Raw genomic sequence first — 24,745 nt, 5'->3', positions numbered from 1 at the left:
CCAGGACTAGTGATAGAGCAGAAGCGGTGGCCTGATTTGTTTGTTCTGGCACCGTGTCTCTTCCATTTGTGGAAGTAGGTTGAGCGTGTAGTCAACCGCCTGCTGTTTAGCAAGATATCCTTCACCTCTTCTGAGCAGGTCATATCCTCACCTTGGAACCATGGAGGAACCATGCTCTCGGGCGGAGTATCTCCAGGTCCGGGTGCAAGATTTGGCATGCATCTTGTGGCACGAGATGTGGAAGAAGTGGGAGAAGATGTGGTGGACATGCCACTGCTGCTGGTATGGGAATGAAGTTTCTCTGGGCCATCTGGGGGCTATCAAGATGACCCTGAATCAGTTAGTGTTGATCTTTTGTATGACCCTGGACAACAACGGGATAGTAGGGAAAGTGTAAAGGAGAGGTGAATCTCATCTGACGAGGAAGGCGTTGCCCATAGATCCTGGCCCCAACCCCGCTCTGGAGCAAACTGTTGGACATTTACTGTTCTGACTCGTGCAAATAGGTCTATGGTGGAGAATCTCCATTGTCGGAATACGTCCTAGATCACCAAGGTATTTATTTCCCACTTGTGATCGCGGGAGAATTTTCTGCTTAACATGTCCACTGTGGTGTTCTGACATCCCAGTAGATAGGAGGCTGATATTGTGATGGATGCACCAGTTCCACAGACTTAATGTCTCGGTGCCGAGGAAGTGTGACCTCGCTTTTCCCTGTTTGTTTATACAGAACATGCAAGCAAAGTTGTCCATTAGGATCTGTATGGTTTTGTTTCTGATAATGGTCTAGTACGCTTATGTGCAGTGCTGATTCCAGGGGAGACCCCTTCTGCCCTGTACTGGGAGGTTGTTTAGATGAGGGCCCCAGCCACTAAGGAGGCATCCATTGTGATTATCATTGCAGGGGGAATCTGTAGAAATGGGACCCCTGTACACATGTTGTGTGAATGGGTCCCTCACTGTAGCAAGTCCCTGATCTTTCGTGGTACAGTAGAACCTCAGAGTTACAAACTGAATGGTCAACCACACACCTCATTTGGAACGGGAAGTACACAATCAGGCAGCAGCAGAGACCAAAAAAAAAAGGAAAATACAGTACAGTATTGTGTTAAATGTAAACTACTAAAAATAAAGGGAAAGTTTAAAAAAAAGATTTGACAACGTAAGGAAACTTTCTGTACTTGTTTATTTAAATTAAGATGGCTAAAAGCAGCATTTTTCTTCTGCATAGCAAAATTTCAAAGCTGTATTAAGTCAATGTTCAATTGTAAACTTTTGAAAGAACAATCATAACGTTTTGTTCAATTATGAACATTTCAGAGTTATGAACAACCTCCATCCCCGAGGTGTTCATAATTCATTGGTTCTACCGTATGAGATGCTTGCTAAGACTGTTTGTATGGGATCTACACTGTCCTCAATCACCCTTGTAGGCAGCGCATGCATAGTCTGGCACGTTTCATGACATAGGTGGTTGCTGCCATGTGGCCTAATAGTCGGAGGCAAGTCCTGGCAGATGTTTGTGGACTGTTCACCTTAGTGTTGATCAGATTCACTAGCATGGCAAATCTGTGTGGCAGAAGTGAAGCTTTCGCCTCCAGTGAGTTTAGGTGAGCCCAAATGAATTCTAGTTCTTTTACTGGTGTCACCACTGACTTTTGAATGTTATTTGGAGACCAAGTTTTGCAAAAAGAGTGACATTAGCTTTTGAGTGTCTCTGATAGCTTCTTCACGAGTGGGGGTCTTAAGTAGACAGTCATCTAAATATGGGTATATCATGACCCTTTGTTTGTGGAGGGGGGCCACGGCCACTGCTAGAACTTTGGAAAAGACTAAGGGGGCCGTGGAGAGGCCAAAGGGCAGTATACCTTGTACTGATAGTGATTTTGTCCCAAAACAAATTGGAGACACCTCCTCTGTGATGGATGTACGGTGACATGAAAGTATGCATCTGGCAGGTCAAGGACCAAAAAACAGTCCCCTCATCCCAGTGCTGGGATTATTGTTGCTAAAGTAACCATCCTGAATCATTGTGTTTTGACTAATCTGTTTAGGTTTCTCAAGTCAAGAATGGGCCTCCAAACCTGGTCTTTTTCTGGGTTAAGAAATAATAAGAATAAAAGCCTTTCACTCTGTGTTGTACGATACTGGTTATACTGCACCTAACTGTAGGAGATGGTCTACTTCCTGTCTCAGAAGGTGCTCATGAAAGGGATCCCTGAAGGAGGACAGGGAGAGAGGGAGAATGGAGGTGAACTGGATGGAATAACCGGCGGTGACAATTTCCAGCACCCATTTCTCCAAAGCAATAATTCACCATGCTGGGTAGAATGGTGTCAAATGGTCTGTAAAGGGATGGCGTTAGAAAGTGATTTCAGCAACTGGAATTGGATGAAGTCTCTCAGGACTTCGACCAAACCCTCAAATTTGATGTTTTGATCCACATTGTGGTGATGTTAGAAGGTTGAGATGGGAGTGGCCTACGTCCTGTGGGTCTTTGCCTCCATCTCTGGGTATCATACTGCCTCTGTGACTGTATGTAAGTTGCTGGTCTTGAGCATTGTGATGGATAATATCTGCCTTGTTTTTGTGCAGGTGTGTACATGTCTAAAGACCGAAATGTCGCTCTAGAGTCTTTCAATGTATGCAGGGACTCAGTCTTACCTGCAAATAATTTTGGATCTTCCAAGGAGAGATCCTCTACAGTGGATTGCATCTCCTTTGGGAATCCAGACAAGTGGAGACAGGAGGCTTGTCACATCACTACGGCAGTTGTGATAGATCTTGCACCGCCATGTCTGCTGAGTCTAAGGATGCCTGCAGAGCTGTTCTTGCCAGGAGATGACTGACCTAAATTGCTCCCTCTTCTCTTCAGGGATGAAGTCACTAAATTCAGAAAGTTTGGAGTAATTTGTGTGATTGTATTTCACCATCAAAGCTTCATAGTTGGCTATCCTGAACTGCAATGTCACTGACAAATAGGCCTTGTCACCAAAAAGATCCAATCTTTTCCATTCTTTATGATACGGGGTGGTCCTCAAACGGTGTTGCCTGCCCTGTTCATTGACTATCTTTATCACCAATGAGTTTGGCTGGGGGTGTGAAAATAGAAATTCTAGACCCTTTGATGGGATGTAATACTTCTTCTCAGCCCTTTTACAAGTAGGGGGGATTATTGTGGGAGTCTGCCAGATGGTGTTGGCAGCATCCATGAGTGCCTCATTTATGGGAAAGGCAATTTTGGAGGAGGCTGGTGTGTGTAATATGTCCAACAACTTGTAATGGGACTCAGCAACTTCTTCTAGAGAGATTTGGAGAGTGTCTGCGATTCATTTAAACAGCTCCTAAGATTGTTTAAAATGGTCTCCTGTTGTAGGTGGTGGAGGCATGATAGTCTTGTCTAGAGAGGAGGAGGTGTTAGTTGCAGGTGTGGCTTCCTGATCTACAGCCTCCTCTATTTCCTCAAAAAGTCTCCTCGGGGACTCACGGGGTCCCATCTCTGACACTGATGGGGAACGTCTCTGTCTTTCCCTTGAGGTGCTGGGAGGCTTGGAATAATGTTGCCTATATTCCATCCCAATATGGCCACTGTGGTAGGAATGGTAATGGTGGTGGCATCCATGGATGTCTATACCACCTCTGGGTGCCAACCCTGGAACAGTGTCCTGGCTGTTTCTGCCGATCTAGTCTGATGATTCCCTAGATCAGTGAAGAGTGGTGTGAAGAATAAACATCTTCCTCCTCATTGTCCTCCTCCTCGCTAAAAAAAGGATAGGCAGATATGTTTGTTGGCATGTGTAACAGTGCTGAATGTGCTGATGCTATATCAGTACTGAGAAGAGGTGATTTCGGTGCTGCAGCAACTACTAAGTTCTTATGTCAGAGAAACTGCTGCATTCCAAGAGATCCTGGTACTGAAGATGGCATCGGCGGTAACTGTTGTGGTACCAGGATAATTGTTGTGGTACTGGGAATTGTTGTGGCGCCAGGAGAATTGGCGCCAAGGATGTCTGTACCGAAGAGGTAAAGTTGACTTCGGTACTGCTGTCTCAGCATAATGCACCAGAGAGCCAGAAGATGGCGCCGTAAGCTGAGGCGCTGTTGAGGTGCATGGTACCAAGTGTTTAGCTGCTGCAGTCAGTGCTGTGGTAGAAGGGGCAGTCTTGTTTCTGCTATCCTTCTGAGAGCCTGCCTGCTTAGGTTATTGGGCTTTAGCGGTAACGGAAGATCCTAACAACTTGTAGGTACTTAGCTGCAGCACGGTCAGTACTGAGGATGTGGAGAGAATTGGAGAACACTTCTTTTTCGAGGCTCCCTTAATAGGAGAAGTAGTAGCTCTCTTCTTCACCCTTTTCCTGAGAGAGAGCTACCACTTCTCCAACACAGGGAGCCTCAAAAAAGAAGCGCTCTCCGACTCCTCCTTCACCCTTTTTCTGCGAGACAGGTCCCTTCCATGCAGTCGCTGACCTTCTGCATATTCAAGAAGAAAGTTTTAAAATATAATTGGGAATGAAGGTGCTTTTAATCTAGAGATAATATAAGAAAATTCATATTTTTTGTTTTGCAAATTGCCAAACCACAGAACCCATATGTGTGACTGGGTTGGGTTTTTTTGTTTGTTTGTGTGGGAGGGTGGAGGCGTGAGAATAGGATTACAGAACACCAACAATTTAAGTACAAGATTTCAATGTGATGTGATTTAAAATTACTGAAATATTAGTTCAGAAAGCTTTAAAATGGAAAAAACTGACCAATGCTCATCTAAAATGCTGCTTCTTATTTTCCTCTGGGTCTTTGACTTTTCTGTTTATATTGCAGGTCTTTTACAGAGTTTGAATTACCTTTCTCTGGACTTTTGCACATATTCTTCATTTTCTCTCTCAAGTTCTTTATTTTCACGTTCCAATTCATCCACTGCTTGAAGGGTATTGAGGAGCATTTGTTTCATATTCAACCGTTCAGATTCCCAGCTAGTTTTCTAAGAAACATTAAGACAGAGTATGTTTTGAAGATCATTTAAAGCAAACACAATGTACAAAGACTTTCACTTATAATTCATGAAAACAATAAAAAAAACTTACTGAATCTTCAATCACTTTAATCACTTCAGAACAAGCATCTAATAAACTTTTGTTCTCATTTTCTTGAGCCAATGTTTTATTGTTTAAATCCTGTACCTGGAAAACATATGTAAAAGTTAATAAAAAACAATATTTGCAACAAGAGAACTACACAAAAATTAAATACCAAAAATGGAAAAAGAACAGTTAGTTACTTTACAGTAACTGCAGTTCCTTGAGATGTGTTGTACACATCAGTTTAATTCTTGAGGCACATACAGTTCATGCATGCAAGATCAGATTCTTTTGGTCAGCATTATCCATTGGGGTCGCATCGGCACCCTAGGTGTCCTCACAGTTCCTTCACCAATACAGAATCCAGATTAGGATGCCACAATAACAGGGAAGTAGGCACCGTTATAAAATCCTTTTGGACAACATATCTCAAAAAGCCACAGTTAATGTAACTTAAATAACCACTTTTTCTTCTTTAAGTGATTAGGCATGTCAGTTGGTGTGCTGACAGGCCCAAAAAGAAAACCTCTTTCATTTAGCTTTATAAAAGTCAGTCTCGTTGTAGCTTTCCTGTTTTGGACCAGAATGTTTTGAAATTTCAGCTGAACATCGTTTTTTGTTGGATGTCAGACACTCAGCAACCAGGCTGGCAAACGTAACAATGTTCAGTGCAAGCATAGAATTTGACTGTTGTTCTGTGAGACTATGTCAGGCAGAGCAGGCAAAATGACCAGGGGCTGCATTGAGAAGTTCACTATATCCAAATACCAGAACCGCCTGGCCAATGCCAGAGTTATCATGATCATTGATCTAACATCTTGCCTCAGGTATCATGGGAATTTGGGGAGAAGGCATACATCAACCCCAGTGTCCAGGAAATGAGAACGGCATCTGCAGAGACTGAACTGAATCCCCCTCTGGAGCAGAACACTTACTTTTTGTTCTGACCTGTGGCAAATAGGTCTATTGATTGGTATCCCCATTTGCAAAAGATGGCTGTGCAACACTGGCTCTTTGGTCAGTCACTCATAGCTGTCTGAGAACTGTCTGTTCAGGTGATCTGCTTGTAAGTTCTGAATGCTTTGAAGATACTAGGCCAGCAACATATTCTGGTAATGAATGCACCAAGGCCAGAGCTAAATGGCCTCTTGACAGAGTGAAGGTGACCTGGTTCCTCCCTGTCTGTTGATATACTGCATAGCTGTGGTGTTTCTATCAGTAGCTGGCTTGTGGATCCCAGAAGTAAAGACAGAAACATTTTACATGCCAAATAGACATCTCAGAGTTCCAGGACATTTATATGCAGACAACCTCAATGAGGGGACCACTTGTCCTGATTCTGAAGGTGACATAAATGATCCCTTCCCACCCATTAGTGGAGGCATCTGTCACCAGCTTCTTGGTTGACAGAAATACAGAGAAATCCATTGCACACCTGAAGAGGGTCTTTCCACCAGTTTAAATGAGAAGAGTCCTTCTGGTGGGACAGTGGCCACCATGTCCACATGGTGCCTTCTGGGTAAGTACTTTGATTTCAACCACCCTTGTATGGAGCACAGATGAATACTGGCAAACTGCATCACATACAAGTGCATGAGGCCATGTATCCCATAAATCTGAGACATAGCTTTACTGATGTCTTTGGGTGGGGTTGAAGTTGGTTGATAAGGTTCACTATAGTTTGGAATCTTTCTTATGGAAAATAAACTCTCATTGATCTGGAATTTAACAGCTCCTATGAACTTTATGCTTTGACTCAGAGCAAGTGTGAATTTTTCTCTGACTCTGAGGACCATGTGTGGCAAAGAGCTTTAAGTCACTTGAATCAAGCTGATCACCTGCTGAAGTGATCTTCCTCCAATGAGTCAGTCATCAAGATATAGGTAGACTTGTCTCCTTAAATAAGTCACAATGACTTCTAATCACTTGGTGAATACCCTTGGTGCTACGGAAAGACCAAAAGGCAGGATCCTGTAATGATAGTGAAAAGGGTCCTGCTAGGAATCTGAGGTATTTCCTATGGGCAGGATGAACGGATATGTGAAAATAGGCATCTTGAAGGTAGAGAGCCGTACATTCGTCTTGGAATAGGCAAGGAAGGTAGGGAATGGGAAGGGACTAGAATTGGATAGACTACCTCTTGCTGTCAAGGCTTCCCAAAACTAAAAAATGTTGAAGGCAAGGGATCTTTGAGAGGTTCTGTCAAGCTTTCAACAACAGAATCAAACCTGCTGCCTGGTGGAAGATGCAAATTGGGCAACAGTGGAGGAAGAGACAGTGGGTCATCAGCCACAAAGCTTCATCTTTCTGTCTCAGCACCGCTGAGGTCTTGTGAAGCTGATAATAGGACTGGGCAGAGGGATGCTGCCTGATGGAAGCCTTTTTGCCTTCTTGGGGCTGGAACATAGAGGCCCACAGAATGAAGAATCACCCTGGAATCCTCAAAAGGAAGGTCCTCAATTGTGGTTTGTATCTCCGTGGGAATTCCTAAGGACTGAAGCCAGGAAGATTTCATTACTACAGATGTGGACATAGTATAAGCCACGGTGCTGGGCACGTCCAGTGCAACCAGAAGGGAAATGTGGGCTCATAAGTTGTCCCTCAGTCATTATGGTTTCTAGTTCCTCTCAGTGCTTCTGTGGTAGCTTGACCCAATTCAGATATCACGGTAGTTCGCCACATACATTTGGACGCTGTCAGATTAGTAGACTGTGTATCAAAATAAAATGAGTTTCTTCAGGTCTTTCTTCCTGGGAGTAGATTTGGGAGGTCCCCGCTTCTTCAACAACTCTTGGACAGCAACTACTACAAGCAATCCTGGTACTAGGTGGGAATAAAAATACTCCAATCCCTTGGAAGATACTTGATATCTCCTGTCAACTCACTTGGATGTGGCCAATATAGAAGTTACCATTATGCCACAGGTCTTTTGCAGGTTCCAACAATCCCTCATTTATCAGTGTGGCAAGCTTGCCAGACATGAAAGGATGCATGATATCAGGAGTTGTGAGGTGTCTCCTGCAGCACTTCCAGCAGTATATGCAGAATTTCTGCCATATGCTTCAAAAGGTCCTGAATGCCTGAAGTCATCAACTGAGGAAGGCTTTGAGGCCAGGAATGCCTTGAAGTCATCAACTAAAGAAGGCTACTGTGCCATTGGGGAAGGACGAGGACATTGCAACAGGGACAATTTGTTCGTCCTTTTGAAGATCTTGCTCCTCATCACCTTCTCTCTACTGCCTTTCCAGAAGCGGAGGCTACACTAGCTGACATATTGGGTTGGTCTATACTGCCTTTTTAAGGAGAGGGATCTAACCAAAGGCAGGGGTGCAGAGGGTGTACAGGCGATGTACTCCTCATCCCAGTCTGTGCACAGTAGAGAGACACCTCCTCCAAAGTGGGCCCTTCCTGTCAGGAGTGCCCTTGCCCTGTTATATACTCCCTAATCAGGTAGCAGATATACCTCCTTCGTTGTCTGCTGTACCGAAAACTTGGTAACAGGTGGTTAAGCTATCAACGTCTTCAACCTCTCAAGGAGCGGTGACACTATTACTGGCCCCACAGTTAAATCACTTAGTACTGTATATGCCCTAGCTACCAAAAACTCTGGTATGCTGAGCACTAAAGAACATAATTCTGAGGTGGCTGGTTCCATAGTGCCAGGTACTGAGAGCAAGGATCCTGAAGGGCTGGTACTAAGAGAAACACAGTCCACAGGTTTGGTGGGTACTGGTCGCTCTCTCTTAACAGTTGGTACCAAGGCATGAAATGGACCTTTGTCAAGCCATTAGCAGCCCTTCAACTGCTGAGTCCAAGATGAATCAGACACCTCTGACTCTTGTTTCTCAACTGGATAGGCATCAGAGAGGGTGGTATATGCCTTAGCATCTCTGGAGCAGTGCTCCTTCCTACCCCTCTCCTGAGATCATTGACACCGGAATGTTGGTGGATGACTGGGGTCTCTTCACTGACATAGCATGGGAGCTTGGGGTGGATTCTCCACTTGCTGGGGTGCTCATGGGAAGAAACTGACTGGAGAACTTAGGTCTAGCCACATCCTTTTCTTTCAGTGTCCTCAGCGGCATGCAGAGGTTGCTCCAGGAAGAACAATTTTAGGACAGCCTCGCTAGCTTTTTGAGTCTACTTAGAGAAGGAACAACATATGGACCATCACTCAGGAATATATACCTCTCCTATACAAGAGATATCTGCAATGCCTATCATTAAGCTGCACTGAAACTTCCCATGATGAGTAGCTTTTGAACACAAGCGATTTCACTTCTGCTATATACAAGGAGGGGTTTAGCCTAAAAGCTAAACAGCTGACTAAAAAAGGTTGGGTTTTTTTGTACCAAATAACAAAAAGACTAACACATACTACTAACAACTAGCTAATGAATAATACTAATAGCTACCTCGAATACTATCACAGTGCCGGAAGAAGCAGGTGGACACTGCAGGAGTTCCATCTCACTGCCACGGGCAGTAAGAAAGGACTGAGGGACAGTTGGGCCACTCCTCCCTTTATGCCCTCAAATAAGAGGCACAAGAACTTGAAGGGCATACGTTTGGTCCCAACAGACACTCTAGGCCAAAAGAATGCAATCTCACAAGCATAGGGCAGATGCACACAAAGAGTGGAATCCATATGGACATTCACTTGGAGAAGCAGCAAGAATTATATATTTTAAGAAACAATCAAAATTTTAATTTTACTTTCTTCATGTTAAAACAAACATTTTTTTTCTTTTTTTAAATTATCTCCTTTTAAAAATTGTTCATTTTCCCCTAAAAGTGGAGAAAAACAATGGCAAAAAGTAGAGAAAAACAATGAGACACTTTAGAAATACTACAGAATTTAGTTTTCCATGGTGACTTTAGTACTTAAATATTTCAGTGATATAGAATGGAATAAAACAGATTTTACATGAAGCAGCTGAAGGAAATGCTGATGAATAGATAGTACATGCTGCAAACTTCCATTTAAATATATAGAAGAACTTAGAGAAAGACAGGGACCAAAGAACAGAATTTTTGAAATCTGATTTGGAGCCCTTGAATGATATTCTAGTCTGGATGTTCAGTCTGTGCTGCTAATCAAATCACTCTGTGTAACTCCAGTGTTTTTTTAAAAAGTGTGGTCATTCTCAGGCTATGTCTATGTCTACACTACAAACTTTGGTCGACACAAGTTGTGTTTGCATAAAGCCGCCACACTTGATATACCACTTGTGCGTATGTATAGTTGGCTCCTTGGGTCAGCAGTGCTCACCAGGAATGCTTGTGTCAATACACAGTGTGGCGCACCACAGGTATGTATGCCAGTGTGCAACCTGCCACCATCGAATGCACTGTCTTTTGGGAAGCTTTGACAATGCATAGTGGGGCAGAAACCAGTCATGCAGTGGTGACTGGGACCAGGGGTCAGCTCGCAATTAACATCATCTCTGTCCCATAATTTTTGCACCTTTTTAAAAATTCCAAGAACCCGCACGGCCCTCCTTACTGTCTACCATCTCTGACTGATGCATGAACCTGCACAGGGGTTCCTGAACTGAGGTGGGGCGATAAGACAGCACACATATCTCTATTTTAGCACCTTGCCACAAAGTACATCAACAGAAAGAGCTACTTTTCTATGGTTATGCAAGCATAGTGGACCACCGGGGACAATTTACCAACTTCAAAGTTTGCTGGTCAGGGAAGGTGCATGATGTTCACATCTCTAAGAATACACAACTGTTCAGAAAGCTACAAACAGGGGCTTTCTTTTCCAACTGGCAGATTACAATGGGCAATGTTGAAATGCGAACAGTGATCCTGGCTTATGAAGCCATACACTGGCCGCCTCCACAACACCAAGGAAAGATTAAACTACCAGCTCAGCAGGTGAAGAATGACAGTTGAATGTGCTTTAAATGAAGAAAACATCACAATTGTTAGAACTGCCCGCTGTGTCCTGCATAATATCTCTGAAGCAAAGGGGGAAAGTTGACACCAGGATGAAAGGTGGAGGTGGAGCAGCTGTCTGCTAAGTTTGAACAGCCAAACACAAGAGCTACTAGAAGAGCTCAGCACAGAGTTATACAGCTTAGGGAGGCTTTGAAAGAGCACTTTTAACAATGAGCCACAATAATGAATTTATAAATTGGACAGATTTGGACACATTTTCATGAGAACAAAGAACAGCATATCTTCTTCTGTCGACCTAGTGACGTCTACACCAGGGGTTAGCTTGGCTTAACTATGCCTCTCAGGGGTGTGGATGAATGCTGATGTAACTTTTTCAGTGTAAAGCAGTCCTCAATCAAGCTATGCTACCTCATGTGCAATTAATTTGAGTGTATTAATTCAAGTTAACTGTGCTGTGAAGACACACCCATAAGCACCTAAGAGTCCAATTCTCATTGGAAGTCAATGAGAGTTAGACAATTATGAGCCTATATTACTTTTGAAAAATGGGACTTCAGTGCTTTTGAAAATTTTACCCTGAATACCTACAGCTGTACAAAGTCTTTTTTTTTCTCTGATTCTGTATTCTTCAACCTAAACCTGCTTGAAAAAAACAGTAAATATATATTAAACACACAAAAACTATATTAGAAGAACATTATTAAGGGTTACAATATCATGTACTCAAAAATTAGCAAATACTGACTGTGCTATCTTAATTCAGCCACCTTCTGCATATGCATCAGGATAAAATGTTAAATTACATGATCACATACTATTTTTCCTTGTCTCATTCAGTGCAGAGAGTGCACTGTGATCACTTAATGAGCAGCTATTCAATATTTTATTTTATCCTCATTGTGTGGCACTTTACCCTATCTACTGCACACAATTCAAATTCTACTCTAAAGACATAATTATTAACTTCCTCATAAGCTTTTCTCTGGCGCCCTTCACATTAGTAATTGGAATGTTTCCCAAACATTCATGAAATCTATATTCACAATACCCTTGTGAAATGAGTGAGTATTATTATTCCCATTTTGCAGGTGGGGAATTGAGGCACAGAGACTGCTCGTTCTGTGTTTCTACAGTGCCCAGCACATTGGAGTCCTGGTCCATGATTGAGGGCTCCTAGATGCTATGATTACACAAATAAAAAATAATTATTATTATTAAGTTCAAAAGTATCTTTGGTTGCCAAATTTGAGAAAGCTAGGACCTGACTTTTCAGAGTACTTAGATTATTATATAGCACTTTGTATGTTCAAAGCACAGCTCCCACTCACTTCACTTACACCTATAAGTGCTCAGCACTTCTGCAAATCAGACTGTTGGGTCTCAGCATGGGCACCCAGAAAGGGAGGAATACACAATAGGTGACCTCCTGTGAAAAGTTAAGCTTAAGTGACTTGCCTAGCATCATATAGGAACTCTGTGGCAGATATAGGGATAGAATCCAGTTCTCTAGGGCAGCATTCAACTGCCTTAACCATGAGATCATCCCTTCTCTTCCTGCAGTCCCCTGCCTCCTTATTCACTACACACCTTCCAACTTCTGCAACAAATGAGGCAGGAGTCCTATATTCAACATCCTCCTTCACTACATTACCATGCTCCATCCACAGAGCAGGTTCATCCTGTGCACTGATTGAGGTAGGAGTCCTGTGGAAAACAGTATGTGATTATGTAATTAAAGACTGCATCATAATGCATATCCAGAAGGGAAGCCAAATTAAGGTAGCATAAGCAACCTTAAGTCTGGCATTTCCTAAGTTCTGAGTACTTGACTCAGTGATCACTTGCACACTTTACAACATTTCTTTAACATAGTTTGTGGGCATATAATTCACTAGGATTTAAAAAACCAAAACAACAAATTCTATCATGTGGTATCATCAAATAAGTCATCAGCAGGGCTGGAAACTTTAGACCTATTGCACCAACCTTTGCCATTTGAGCTAATGGTGTAATTTACAGCAGTAGTACATGGTCATCTTCTATGTACACCAGCACTAAAAGGGAATGGAACTCTTTGCCAGTGGGTTGTACAGATATTTGCTCACAGCAGAGGAATGATGAGACTCAGAGATATTGGGTTCCAGTCCAGGATCTTTAAAGGAGCGTTCTCTAGTAAGCACAGACACTTCTGACTATTCCCCTAAGCTTGATCCTCCTCCACCTCTGCTTCATCCACTCCAACCCCTCCCTGTCCTAGTCTTGACTCTAACCTATCCTGGCTAACCCATCCCACTCTAACCCATCCCAATCATATTTCTCCTAGGCTACTCAGTCAGTCTCCACCCCTCAGGCTTCTCATCCCAGTCCCAATCTACTTACAGAGCAAGTTCTAGTATCACCCTTCCAGACTCCCTGTCACAGTCCTTTTCTCTCCTCACTCCCGTCCTAGTCTTCCATCCCCAGTTTCCAGTCTCCTTGCCCACCCATTCCAATTTTCTCCCTCCCCAGGTTCCCTCTGACAGCCTCTTTGCCCAGACAGTCTTAGGCTTGGTCTATACTACGGGGTTAGGTCAAATTTAGCTGCATTAGGTCCATTTTAAAATGAATGCGTCCACGTAATCAACCCCGTTCCGTTGACTTAAAGGGCTCTTAAAATTGACTTCCGTACTCCCCCCCCGGCGAGGGAAGTAGCGCTAAAATCTGCCTGGCTGGGTCAAATTTGGGGTAGTGTCGATGAAAATCGACGGTTTTGGCCTCCGGGAGCTATCCCAGCATGCTCCATTGTGACTGCTCTGAACAGCACTTTGAACTCTGATGCACTAGCCAGGTACACAGGAAAAGCCCCAGGAACTTTTGAATTTCATTTCCTGTTTGGTCAGCGTGGCGAACTCAGCAGCACAGGTGATCATGCAGTCCCCCCAGAATCGCAAACAAGCTCCAGCATGGACCGAAAGGGAGACACTGGATCTGACTGCTGTATGGGGAAAAGCATCTGTGCAGGCAGTACTCCGATCAAAAAGAAGAAATGCTTGCTATGGGAAAGGATGGTGCTGCAGTTTGAAACAATTCCACATGTTATGCGTAAGAAGCCTACCCTGCGTACCCTTTGCCTTACAATGACTGCATGGAAACTGAATTCTGTTGCCCAGCCATGTGTGATGTGTCACCATACCAGCAAGCGCTCAATATAAAAGGCAAAATGCGACCTTGTACTTAAAGCACATGTGCTGTCTGCTGTGAATTGCTTGATTCACTATGAAAGAGTCTCCCTTTTGTTCTCAGAAATGTATCATCTTTAATTTTACTCTCCCTTTTTATCTCCCCCCAGGTGCAGATGTTTCTAGGCTCCCCCTATCATCTCCGGCCCTGAGGTTATCGCAGTTTAGAAGGCAAAAAAAACCCACTCGTGATGACATGTTTTCCGAGCTCATGCAGTCGTCCCGCACTGATAGGGTGCAGCTGAATGCATGGAGGCATTCAGTGTTAGAGGCTAGGAAAGCATTAAGTGAGCACGAAGAGCAGAGGCAGGAGCGCAAAGAGCAGAGGCAGGAAGCGATGCTAAGGCTAATGGGGGGGCAAACGGACATAATGAAGCATCTAGTGCAGCTGCAGGAAAGCCAACAAGAGCACAGACTCCCGCTGCATCCATTGTACAACCACCTGACCTCCTCCCCAAGTTCCACATCCTCCTCACCCAGACGCCCAAGAACGCGGGGGATGGGGGGGGAGAGGCTCCGGGCACCCAGCCACTCCACTCCAGAGGATGGCCCAAGCAACAGAAGGCTGTCATTCAAACAGTTTGATTTGTAGTGTGCCTACAATAAGCAATGTGGCCTTGTCCTTCCCTCCTCCGCCACCCCACCCGGGCTACCTTGTCAATTATCTCCCTTTTTTTTAATTCATAAAGAATTAATTTTTTTTTAATTATGAAAGAATGCATGGTGGTTGGCTTACAGGGAATTAAAATCAACAAAGGGGGTGGGTTTGCATCAAGGAGTAATACACATAAGTGTCACACTGAAGCCTGGCCAGTCATGAAACTGGTTTTCAAAGCCTCTCTGATGCGCAGTGCACCTTGCTGTGCTCTTCTAATCACTCTGGTGTCTGGCTGCTCAAAATTGGACACCAGGTGATTTGCCTCAATCTCCCACCCCGCCATAAACGTCTCCCCCTTACTCTCATAGATATTATGGAGCACACAGCAAGCAGCAATAACAATGGGAATGTTGGCTGCGCAGAGGTCTGGCCTAGTCAGCAAACAGCACCAGCAAGCCTTTAAATGTCCAAAGGCGCATTCTACCACCATTCTGCACTTGCTCAGCCTATAGAATCATAGAATATCAGGGTTGGAAGGGACCTCAGGAGGTCATCTAGTCCAACCCCCTGCTAAAAGCAGGACCAATCCCCAACTAAATCACCCCAGCCAGGGCTTTGTCAAGCCTGACCTTAAAAACTTCTAAGGAAGGAGATTCCACCACCTCCCTAGGTAACGCATTCCAGTGTTTCACCACCCTCCTAGTGAAAAAGTTTTTCCTAATATCCAACTTAAACCTCCCCCACTGCAACTTGAGGCCATTACTCCTCATTCTGTCATCTGCTACCACTGAGAACAGTCTAGATCCACCCTCTTTGGAACCCCCTTTCAGGTAGTTGAAAGCAGCTATCAAATCCCCCCTCATTCTTCTTTTCCGTAGACTAAACAATCCCAGTTCCCTCAGCCTTTCCTCATAAGTCATGTGTTCCAGTCCCCTAATCACTTTTGTTGCCCTCCGCTGGACATTTTCCAATTTTTCCACATCCTTCTTGTAGTGCGGGGCCCAAAACTGGACATAGTACTCCAGATGAGGCCTCACCAATGTTGAATAGAGGGGAACGATCACGTCTCTCGATCTGCTGGCAATGCCCCTACTTATACATCCCAAAATGCCATTGGCCTTCTTGGTAACAACGGCACACTGTTGACAACAACATGGAGAAATTTGCTATTGAGACTGAGCTCATTTACAAGAGCAGAAGCGCAGAATTGCAGCGGAAGCGGTGGATGATGACAGTTCGCAGTCGTACTGCACCGTCTGCTGACAGCAGCACCCAGGACACAACAGCAGCAGTGACGGTGAGCTGAGCTGAGTGGGCTCCATGCTTGCCGTGTTATGGCATCTGCATGGAAAAAAGGCACAAAACGATTGTCTGCTGTTGCTTTCATGGAGGGAGGGGCAACTGATGACATGTACCCAAAACCTCCCACGACAATGTTTTTGCACCATCAGGCATTGGAGCTTAACCCAGAATTTTAGTGGGCGGTGGAGACTGCAGGAACTGTGGGATAGCTACCCACAGTGCACCACTCCATATGTCGATGCTAGCCACAGTAGTGAGGACACACTCCTCCGACATAATGCGCTTAGTGTGGACATACGTAATCGCCTGTATAAAATCGATTTCTAAAAATCCACTTCTATAAAAATCAACCTAATTTCATAGTGTAGACATACCCTTAGTTTTCCCCCACACACCATCTCACTGTCATATGACTCCCTCCTTCTCACTGGCCCACTGGATCCCAGTCCCAGTCTCCTTGTCCAATCAGTCCTAGTCCCACTTCCTGGCTCCTCATCCAATCTCAGTCTCCCCACACCCACAGAATCCCAGCCATCCCTATTTTCTTCTCTGATGTTCAGTCCCAGTCTTCTTGCCCAGCCAGTCCCAATTTCTCTCCACAACTCCCAATCCCAGTTCCCCTCTCCACCATCTCTACCAGCTTCCAATCCCAATCTACTCCCCTGCTCCAGGTCTGGCTGTTGTCCCCACTGCATTTGAATAAGGCAGCTTCCTTCTCTATATTATCTTAGCCCAGCAAGGGAGACACTGACAGCACAGAAGGGACAGGTTCCCTGCTCTCAGTTCCAGTGCATGGCCCAAGCCTGCAGCTGCACAGAACTAACATTTTTCAAATATTTATAATGTGGCCAAAATAAAGCCTTCATACACGACTTCAACATCTTTACAGAGAAAGAATCTGACCCATCAAGAGAACTGACTACTAATTTAACAACTACAACAACACTACACAGAAAACACTTTATAAAACTGAATATAGGAGTCTTATGATTACATGTCACACTTTGTTCTTCAAGTTTATTTTATAATTACAATGGCACTGACTCTGAGAACTTTAAAGCCTGATGTTTAATAATAAAAATATTATGAAATGAAGAGACACTAAAGACAAAATATAATGGCCATAAAAGCAAAGAGAAAACCTAGAGATTCCAATGAATATGAAGTGAAAGCTGAATTAAAAAAACTAAAACCAAATACAGTAATAAACTGAAGCAAAAATGGCATCTAAGAATCAGACCTGGGACTCACCGTTGAAAACAAACATTTAAAAAATAAATCAATGAAAAGAGAGAGAATGTAAAAATGCAAACTGATACAACAGTAATTTAAAATGAATGGAACTGAACTAAAATTACTCTGTTGTTGCAGTAAAAAGAACAGCACAGCACCATGGAAATTAGATCCCAAAACTGTTGTATATCTAGTTTAGTTTGCCTCAAATAGTCTGGCTTTACATCTTTGCCTTCTATTGAGTGTTTTAAAAGACCAAAATTTCATAATTTCTAGTTGTGTATATAGAACTATTTTGATATTTCTGTAGATGAAGATTTTTTGTAAGGCTCTTAATTCAGTCTCTCCTATAGTGATATTTTTATTTTGTAATCCAACGAATATGCTTAAAGTGCAGTTCTACCTAAAAATAAATTTCTATAAATATCATGGTTTTAAGTTAAGTCTGATGTCAGACATGACCTGAAATCTACAGGACTCATCATCTGAATATCTGCTGACAAGAACCATAGCTCTGCCACTTACTTGGCTCCTAACCAAATCAGCCACATTGAGTTCTGTTGAAGGGATGGGCCTGAAACCCAAAAACAACTCTTCAAGTGGCTCCACAGATGAAGATGCCTGTAGCTTAAAGCGACCTATTTTTAAACCAAAAATTGCCTGTTCTGGTTATGAAAGTGGATATCATGGCTTCTGGAGGTAGTAACCCACTCTTTCTCCCCTGTATATCAGTTGGGTATAAATTCCTTCCTCCTCTCTCTCTCTCTCTCTAATCTGTATGATGAAATCATTAAACAGCTGGGATTTATACAGGCAAATTTTACAACCTTTTAAAATTTACTTGGACAGTAAGATATAAGTCAGGTTTGATAACTGAATATGTTTACATTGGTGGACAAGAATAATGTGTCCATTATAACTTTTGGACATGTATTATGCGGTTTTTCATTTCTGCTACTTAATTTGTCCTCTTTCTGAGCTTCTCAAGTAGTTGTTTTTTATGACTAACTGTTGAACTTTAGAACACTGATATAAAAGAAAATTTAAAAAGCAATTACTTTTTTTAATGCTATTGGCTCAATTTTTTAGTTATTGTTCCTTCACATTGCCTTTCAGAGGACCTTTAGCCATATGCTTCCTGGACCCATAATGATGTCTCCTCTTCTGGGACCTTGGCAAGATCTCTGGCACTGAAGATCCCTCTACATTTCCTTTTTCTTATCCTTGTGCATGAGGACAGCTGAGAACAGTACTAATGTATTGTCAAAGTGAAGACCCACTTGAGATTTTGGAAACAATGCTGGAGTTAAGCCCACATCAATATCTTCATGCTGCTTCTTTGGAGCCAGGAAAGATCCTGGCACTGTACTGAAGGAGTTCCTGCACCAGCTTATTCCAACAAACAAGGCTCTTCTATGTCAAAAAAGTGTCTGTCATTGACACATCAGTAAGGATTAGCTTTGCACTAGGTTTCTTCAGCACTTGGGAAGTCCTCATTATGAACAAAGGGACAGCACCAATAGGTTTTTTTACAAGTCAGTGCTGGCCCTAGCACCAATGAGCTGTCAGCACAACTAAGCTCACATCTCAGAACTGGCATTTTTCATGATAAAGTGACCTCAGTTCCAGTCACATACTTAGGAACTACAGGCAGTGAACCCAACCCTGTACAGATTTCTTCCATGCACAGGTTGTTGCTGATTTGCCTGGCTTTGAAATAAACGACCACCTGCCTTTCACAGCTATAGACAGTGGATCCAAACGTAGATTCAAAGGCCAAACTAATAAGGCCTCCTTGTTGAGAAAGGTTTGGTGCCTCCATTGCATATCACTCTAGGCCCAAAGGTAGAAGACTCTGCACAGTGAGCAGTCATATGGACTCTTTCCCCCAGGGACAATAAACAGTGGCTGCATGAGTCTGCTTCAGGGAACACGGAAGAGCACAACACATCACTTAAATCTGTGTGTTATCCAGATTCTTGGAAGCTGGATTGGCCACAACTAACCAGTGGTAGGCCTTTCAATTCAAATATTAAAATAAAGTGTGCAACAGTGCAGAGTTCCCAAAATATGCTAAATAAAGTAGAAAAAGGAGAAAACAAGAAAAATAAGGAGAATTTTAAGGTAAAACAGAAATTGCTCCAGGTACAGAAGAACAATCACAATACCTCTCAGCTTCCAGCGTTCACTGGTTCAACACGGCACTGATGCAGCTCCATTGAGCATGCATTTCTTTCCAGAAGGTTTGAAAAGGTCAGCAGTACCAGGTGGGAATATGCAGCAGTCCCATGAAGTACTGTAAGACGCTATATTATTACTCCTCATAAACAAAGTTACATTACTGTATCACAATAATGAACAAATTCCATTATATCAAACATATTTTCAATTTACTCAAAATAAATACTTTTACTTGTGCTATTACAGGAAACCTTAACGTACAAACACACAAAAGATCCAGAATTTCATGTACTTTTCGGTTTAAAATATATTTGTTTTATTTATTTGGTTGTTTATAAATATTCAAAACTCACTTTGTTGTTCCAAGATTTAGCATCTTCCTGTATCTCTTCTTTTTGCTTTACTAACTCTTCAAGATGTCTTTCTTCCTTAATAATCTTCTCCTCTGTTTCTTTTAACTTGATACACAATTCAGTCCAAAGAAATTCTGAGTGTTTTAAATCATTCCTAATAGAAACACGAGAATAATCTCATTCATTCATTTGGAAGTGTTCCAACATCACCTGTCTCCATAAAGGAGAATGTAAAGCAGATTTGAATCAGTAAAGATTTATTTTGGTTCTCTCTGTTGCCTAAGTCACTCAAATACTTATATATGAATGGATTTTGAAATATCTACCCTGACATCATCATCTGCCAGAAGCTCGGGCTGGAAAACCCAGGATGGATCACTTGAAACTGCCCTGTTATATTCATTCCCTCTGAAGCATCTGGCACTGGGCACTGTCAGATGACCAGGTACTGGGCTAGAGGGACCATTAGTCTGACACAGTATGATTGTTTTTTGTTCTTATTCCAGTATGTCTTTAAAGTTATTCATTTATACTTAAAGATTCAAAACATAGAGAATCCCTCTAGGCAAAACCTTATGTTACAAAAAAGACACACGGACAGGAATAGTCATTCTATTCAGCACAGTTCTTTTCTCAGCCATTTAAAGAAACCATAATCTAACACATACCTAGCTAGATTACTTACTAAAGTTCTAAGACTCCATTCCTGGTCTATCCCCAGCAAAAGCAGCATACAGACAGACACAGACCCTTTGTTTCTCTCCCTCCTCCCAGCTTTTGAAAGTATCTTGTCTTCTCATTGGTCATTTTGGTCAGGTGCCAGCGAGGTTACCTTTAGCTTCTTAACCCTTTACAGGTGAGAGGATTTTTCCTCTGGCCAGGAGGGATTTTAAAGGGGTTTACCCTTCCCTTTATATTTATGACAGTATGTCTGCAATCTGCCTTCTACTCAGAAACAAGACACACGTGATGAGCCTCCCACAAAGGTACTATGCATAACCATTATGAAAACACTACTCGCCTTGTGCAGTAACTGCAGTTCTTCGAGATGTGCGCCACTATGAGTACTCCATTCTAGGTGTCTTTACATCCCTGCACCTCAGATTGGAGATTTTTGGTAGATGTTTGGCCCGCACATGAGCTCTCCTTATCTCGCACTGCATTCTGTTTCTATATAGCACTGTACAGGCAAACTTCCCTCTGTTTCTTCTCTATCACAGAGCTCATATATAAAAGCTCCGAAGTAGAGGGGAGGAGGATAGGTAGCGGAGCACCCATAGGGGAACACATCTCGAAGAACTGCAGTTACTGCACAAGATAAGTAACCTCTTCTTCTCTGAGTAGTGTCCTTATCATAGAATCATAGAATATCAGGGTTTGAAGGGACCTCAGGAGGTCATCTAGTCCAACCCCCTGCTCAAAAGCAGGACCCATCCCCAATTAAATTATCCCAGACAGGGCTTTGTCAAGCCTGACCTTAAAAACTTCTAAGGAAGGAGATTCCACCACCTCCCTAGGCAACGCATTCCAGTGTTTCACCACCCTCCTAGTGAAAAAGTTTTTCCTAATATCCAACCTAAACCTCCCCCACTGCAACTTGAGACCATTACTCCTTGTCCTGTCCTCTTCCACCACTGAGAATAGTCTAGAACCATCCTCTCTGGAACCACCTCTCAGGTAGTTGAAAGCAGCTATCAAATCCCCCCTCATTCTTCTCTTCTGCAGACTAAACAATCCCAGTTCCCTCAGCCTCTCCTCATAAGTCATGTGTTCCAGACCCCTAATCATTTTTGTTGCCATTCGCTGGACTCTTTCCAATTTATCCACATCCTTCTTGTAGTGTGGGGCCCAAAACTGGACACAGTACTCCAGATGAGGCCTCACCAATGTCGAATAGAGGGGGACGATCACGTCCCTCCATCTGCTCGCTATGCCCCTACTTATACATCCCAAAATGCCCTTGGCCTTCTTGGCAACAAGGGCACACTGCTGACTCATATCCAGCGTCTCGTCCACTGTCACCCCTAGGTCCTTTTCCGCAGAACTGCTGCCTAGCCATTCGGTCCCTAATCTGTAGCTGTGCTCCCTCTAAGTGACTCTATAGCAGTGCTCCTGCTGGAAGGATGGGGCTTCGGAGCAGAGTACAGTATGGATGACAATACTGTCAAGCCAAATATCACATCTGATGCGAAAGCAAGGGTGATTGAATCATGTTCTGCAAATGTCTGAACAGACGCCCAAGCTGCTGCGCTGCATATTTTTGTGACCAGAGGAAGGCCATGGAAGTGGACAGAGAGCCTGTAGAATGCGTTCAGGCTCCCAAAGGGTTGTAGCAGTTGCAAAAGCAGTTGGCAATGCAGTCCAATATCCATCTAGAAAGTCTTTGCTTAGAGACTGGGGATCCCTTAGATCTGTCTGCAATGGAGAGGAATAGTCTTGGAGATTTTCTGAAAGGTTTGGTCCTTTCAAAGTAAAAGGCTAACACTCTTCTGATGTCAAGTGTGCAGAGTGTTGCCTCCTTTTTATCCTGGTGCAATTTGGGAAAGAATGCTGGAAGGTGAATAGGTTGATTTATGTGGAAGACTGCAAGTATTTTTGGAAGGAATTTGAGGTGTGATCACAATGTGACATTATTTTTGAAGAAAATCTTAAAGGGGGAGAGGGTACGCCATTAGGGCCCCTATCTCTCCCACTCTCTGAGCACGTAATGGCCACTAGGAACATGGTTTTCATAGAGAGGTGTAGGAGTGAGTAAGTTGCCATTGGTTCAGTGGGAAACTTTGTAAGACAGCTCAAGATCTGGTTATGGTCCAATGATGGTATAGGATCTCTGATTTGGGGTAGAGGTTTCTCATGCCTTTAAGAAATCTTTTTGTTGTAGGATGAGCGAACACCGAATGACCCTCTACCTTCTGGTGCAATGGTTGTGAGGTGTACCTTCACTGAGCTTTGAGATAGCCCAGATTTCTTTAATTCTAGGAAGTAAAGAGGAGGATGCAGAGGTAATTTGTCTTGCATCACACCAGAGTTGGAACCTCTTCCATTTTTGAATGGATGTTTGATGAGTTATTTTCCTGCTATGTAACAGTACTTCCTTCAAATCCTCAGAACAGTACCTTTTAAAACTTTGGAACCATTGAGGAGCCACACTTTGAGCCAGAGAGTTTGTAGATTTGGGTGATGGCTCTAGACTGCATCTTGAGAAAGAAGATGAGGAATGGAGTGGACAGACCACCACCTGAAAAAGGTATGAAAACCATATCTGTGTTGGCCATGTTAGAACTAGAACAACAACACTGGCCTTTTCTGCTTTAGCTTGAGTATCACCTTGGATATTACTGGAATCGGTGGAAATGCATATAAGAGATGTCTGTTCCACCAGAACACACAAGCCTCTCCATCACGACATGGTAATGATCCTCGGAAGATCATTAGGAAGAGAGAAAACTTCTGAAATCATTACTGGATCTAGCTCCTTGTCAGAATACGGATCCAATCACGAAACAATGGGTAATATAACCAAACCTGGAATTTGAAGAAGGCGTAATGGTGAAATAGTCTTTCTTGGAGAACTGGTGGAAGTAGTCTCTGGAGACCTATCCAGCACAATGTCTCATCTCATTTGGTTGGGAGAAGAAGAATGAAAGAGATGTACCTTTTCATTAATCTAATTGGAGAACCAGTCAGATCTGTTACGTGTTGCAGATCCACATGAACCTGTGTCATAACTGTAATGGTAGGAAGTAGGAAAGATGAAATAATTGGTTAAGCTGGCTTCTTCTTTGGCTTTATCACCTTAGAACAATTTGGAGATTTTATGTCCTCAGGTCTCAGATCCGTAGCAGGATCCAATGAATTACCAAAGATGTGTTTTAATTTGATGTTTCTTTTCCTTGAAAGCATATTGCTTAGTTCTGGCACGTTATCTGAAGCCTTGGGTTCCTTAGCCAGAACTATCTCAGATGCAGGCTGTATCTTGGAGCTGAAACACTGGATTTAGCTACCAAAATCTCAGTTGGCTTGGAACCAGAGCTCCATGCAAGACCAAACCCTTTACCCTGGTTCTCTTTCGGGAGCCAAAAGTACTCAAAGCCACCTTGGATCCCTTATTTTTTCTTTCAGATCTCTTTGAAGCCTCCAATCCTAGAGGTTGGGCAGACATGGCCTCTTGAGGGCCTGAAGTATATTTTCTCTCTCCTTACTGGCCCAAGTAGTGAACATGCTAAAAACAGCACAATATGAAGGCGAACGTCCTTTCCCATGGCATTTAAGTAACCTGACACATGCATTAGATGCCAGTAAGACTGCAGGACAGGATGCACATCTTTTAAAATCATGCTTCATTGTCTTTGGATCTGCAATCAATGCCAGTACCATACCGATGAAGTGGGTATTCACCCACGAAAGTTTATGCTCCAATACGTCTGTTAGTCTATAAGGTGCCACAGGACCCTTTGCCGCTTTTGTAAATATTTTAAGTTAAATACTAATATTATGAACTATAAATCTAGCTAGCTAATCTTATCTAACAACTAATGTAGAGTTAGTAAGCATTCAAAGCTGTGGCTTCAAGAGATCTAGAAAGGTCCACATCCGTCTGACTGCTGTGGGTGAAAGTAACTAAGGTGGCAGCCCTTTTTATAGCCATGCCCTCAGAATATGCTTGAATGCTGAGGGGAGCAATAGGAGGTGTGGGTGAGCACTTTAACAGGTGGTACGATCAGAAGGTTCCACCATCCAAACTGCACTGGTCAGCACATTCCCAGTGTGAGAATATGCAGAGGACACTCAAACAAGAACAGAATTTAAAATGGACACAAATCAGATGTCAAGAATTCTAACATTCATAAACCAGTCGGAGAACACTTCAAT

General features: G+C 43.1%; 1 protein-coding gene across 1 annotated transcript in view; it reads right to left on the bottom strand.

Moving 5' to 3' along the window:
* The window catches only part of CCDC178 (coiled-coil domain containing 178), a 364,864-nt gene that overhangs the window by 272,196 nt on the left and 67,923 nt on the right, over positions 1-24,745 (bottom strand). Inside the window, 3 exon segments of the mRNA XM_048840566.2 lie at positions 4,842-4,978; positions 5,082-5,177; positions 19,874-20,027. Coding sequence (XP_048696523.2) covers positions 4,842-4,978; positions 5,082-5,177; positions 19,874-20,027 — 387 coding nt within the window.

This window comes from Caretta caretta, chromosome 2 (assembly GCF_965140235.1).
Source record: "Caretta caretta isolate rCarCar2 chromosome 2, rCarCar1.hap1, whole genome shotgun sequence".
Classification (NCBI taxonomy): Eukaryota; Metazoa; Chordata; order Testudines; family Cheloniidae; genus Caretta; species Caretta caretta.
This window is presented reverse-complemented; position numbering and strand designations above follow the sequence as displayed.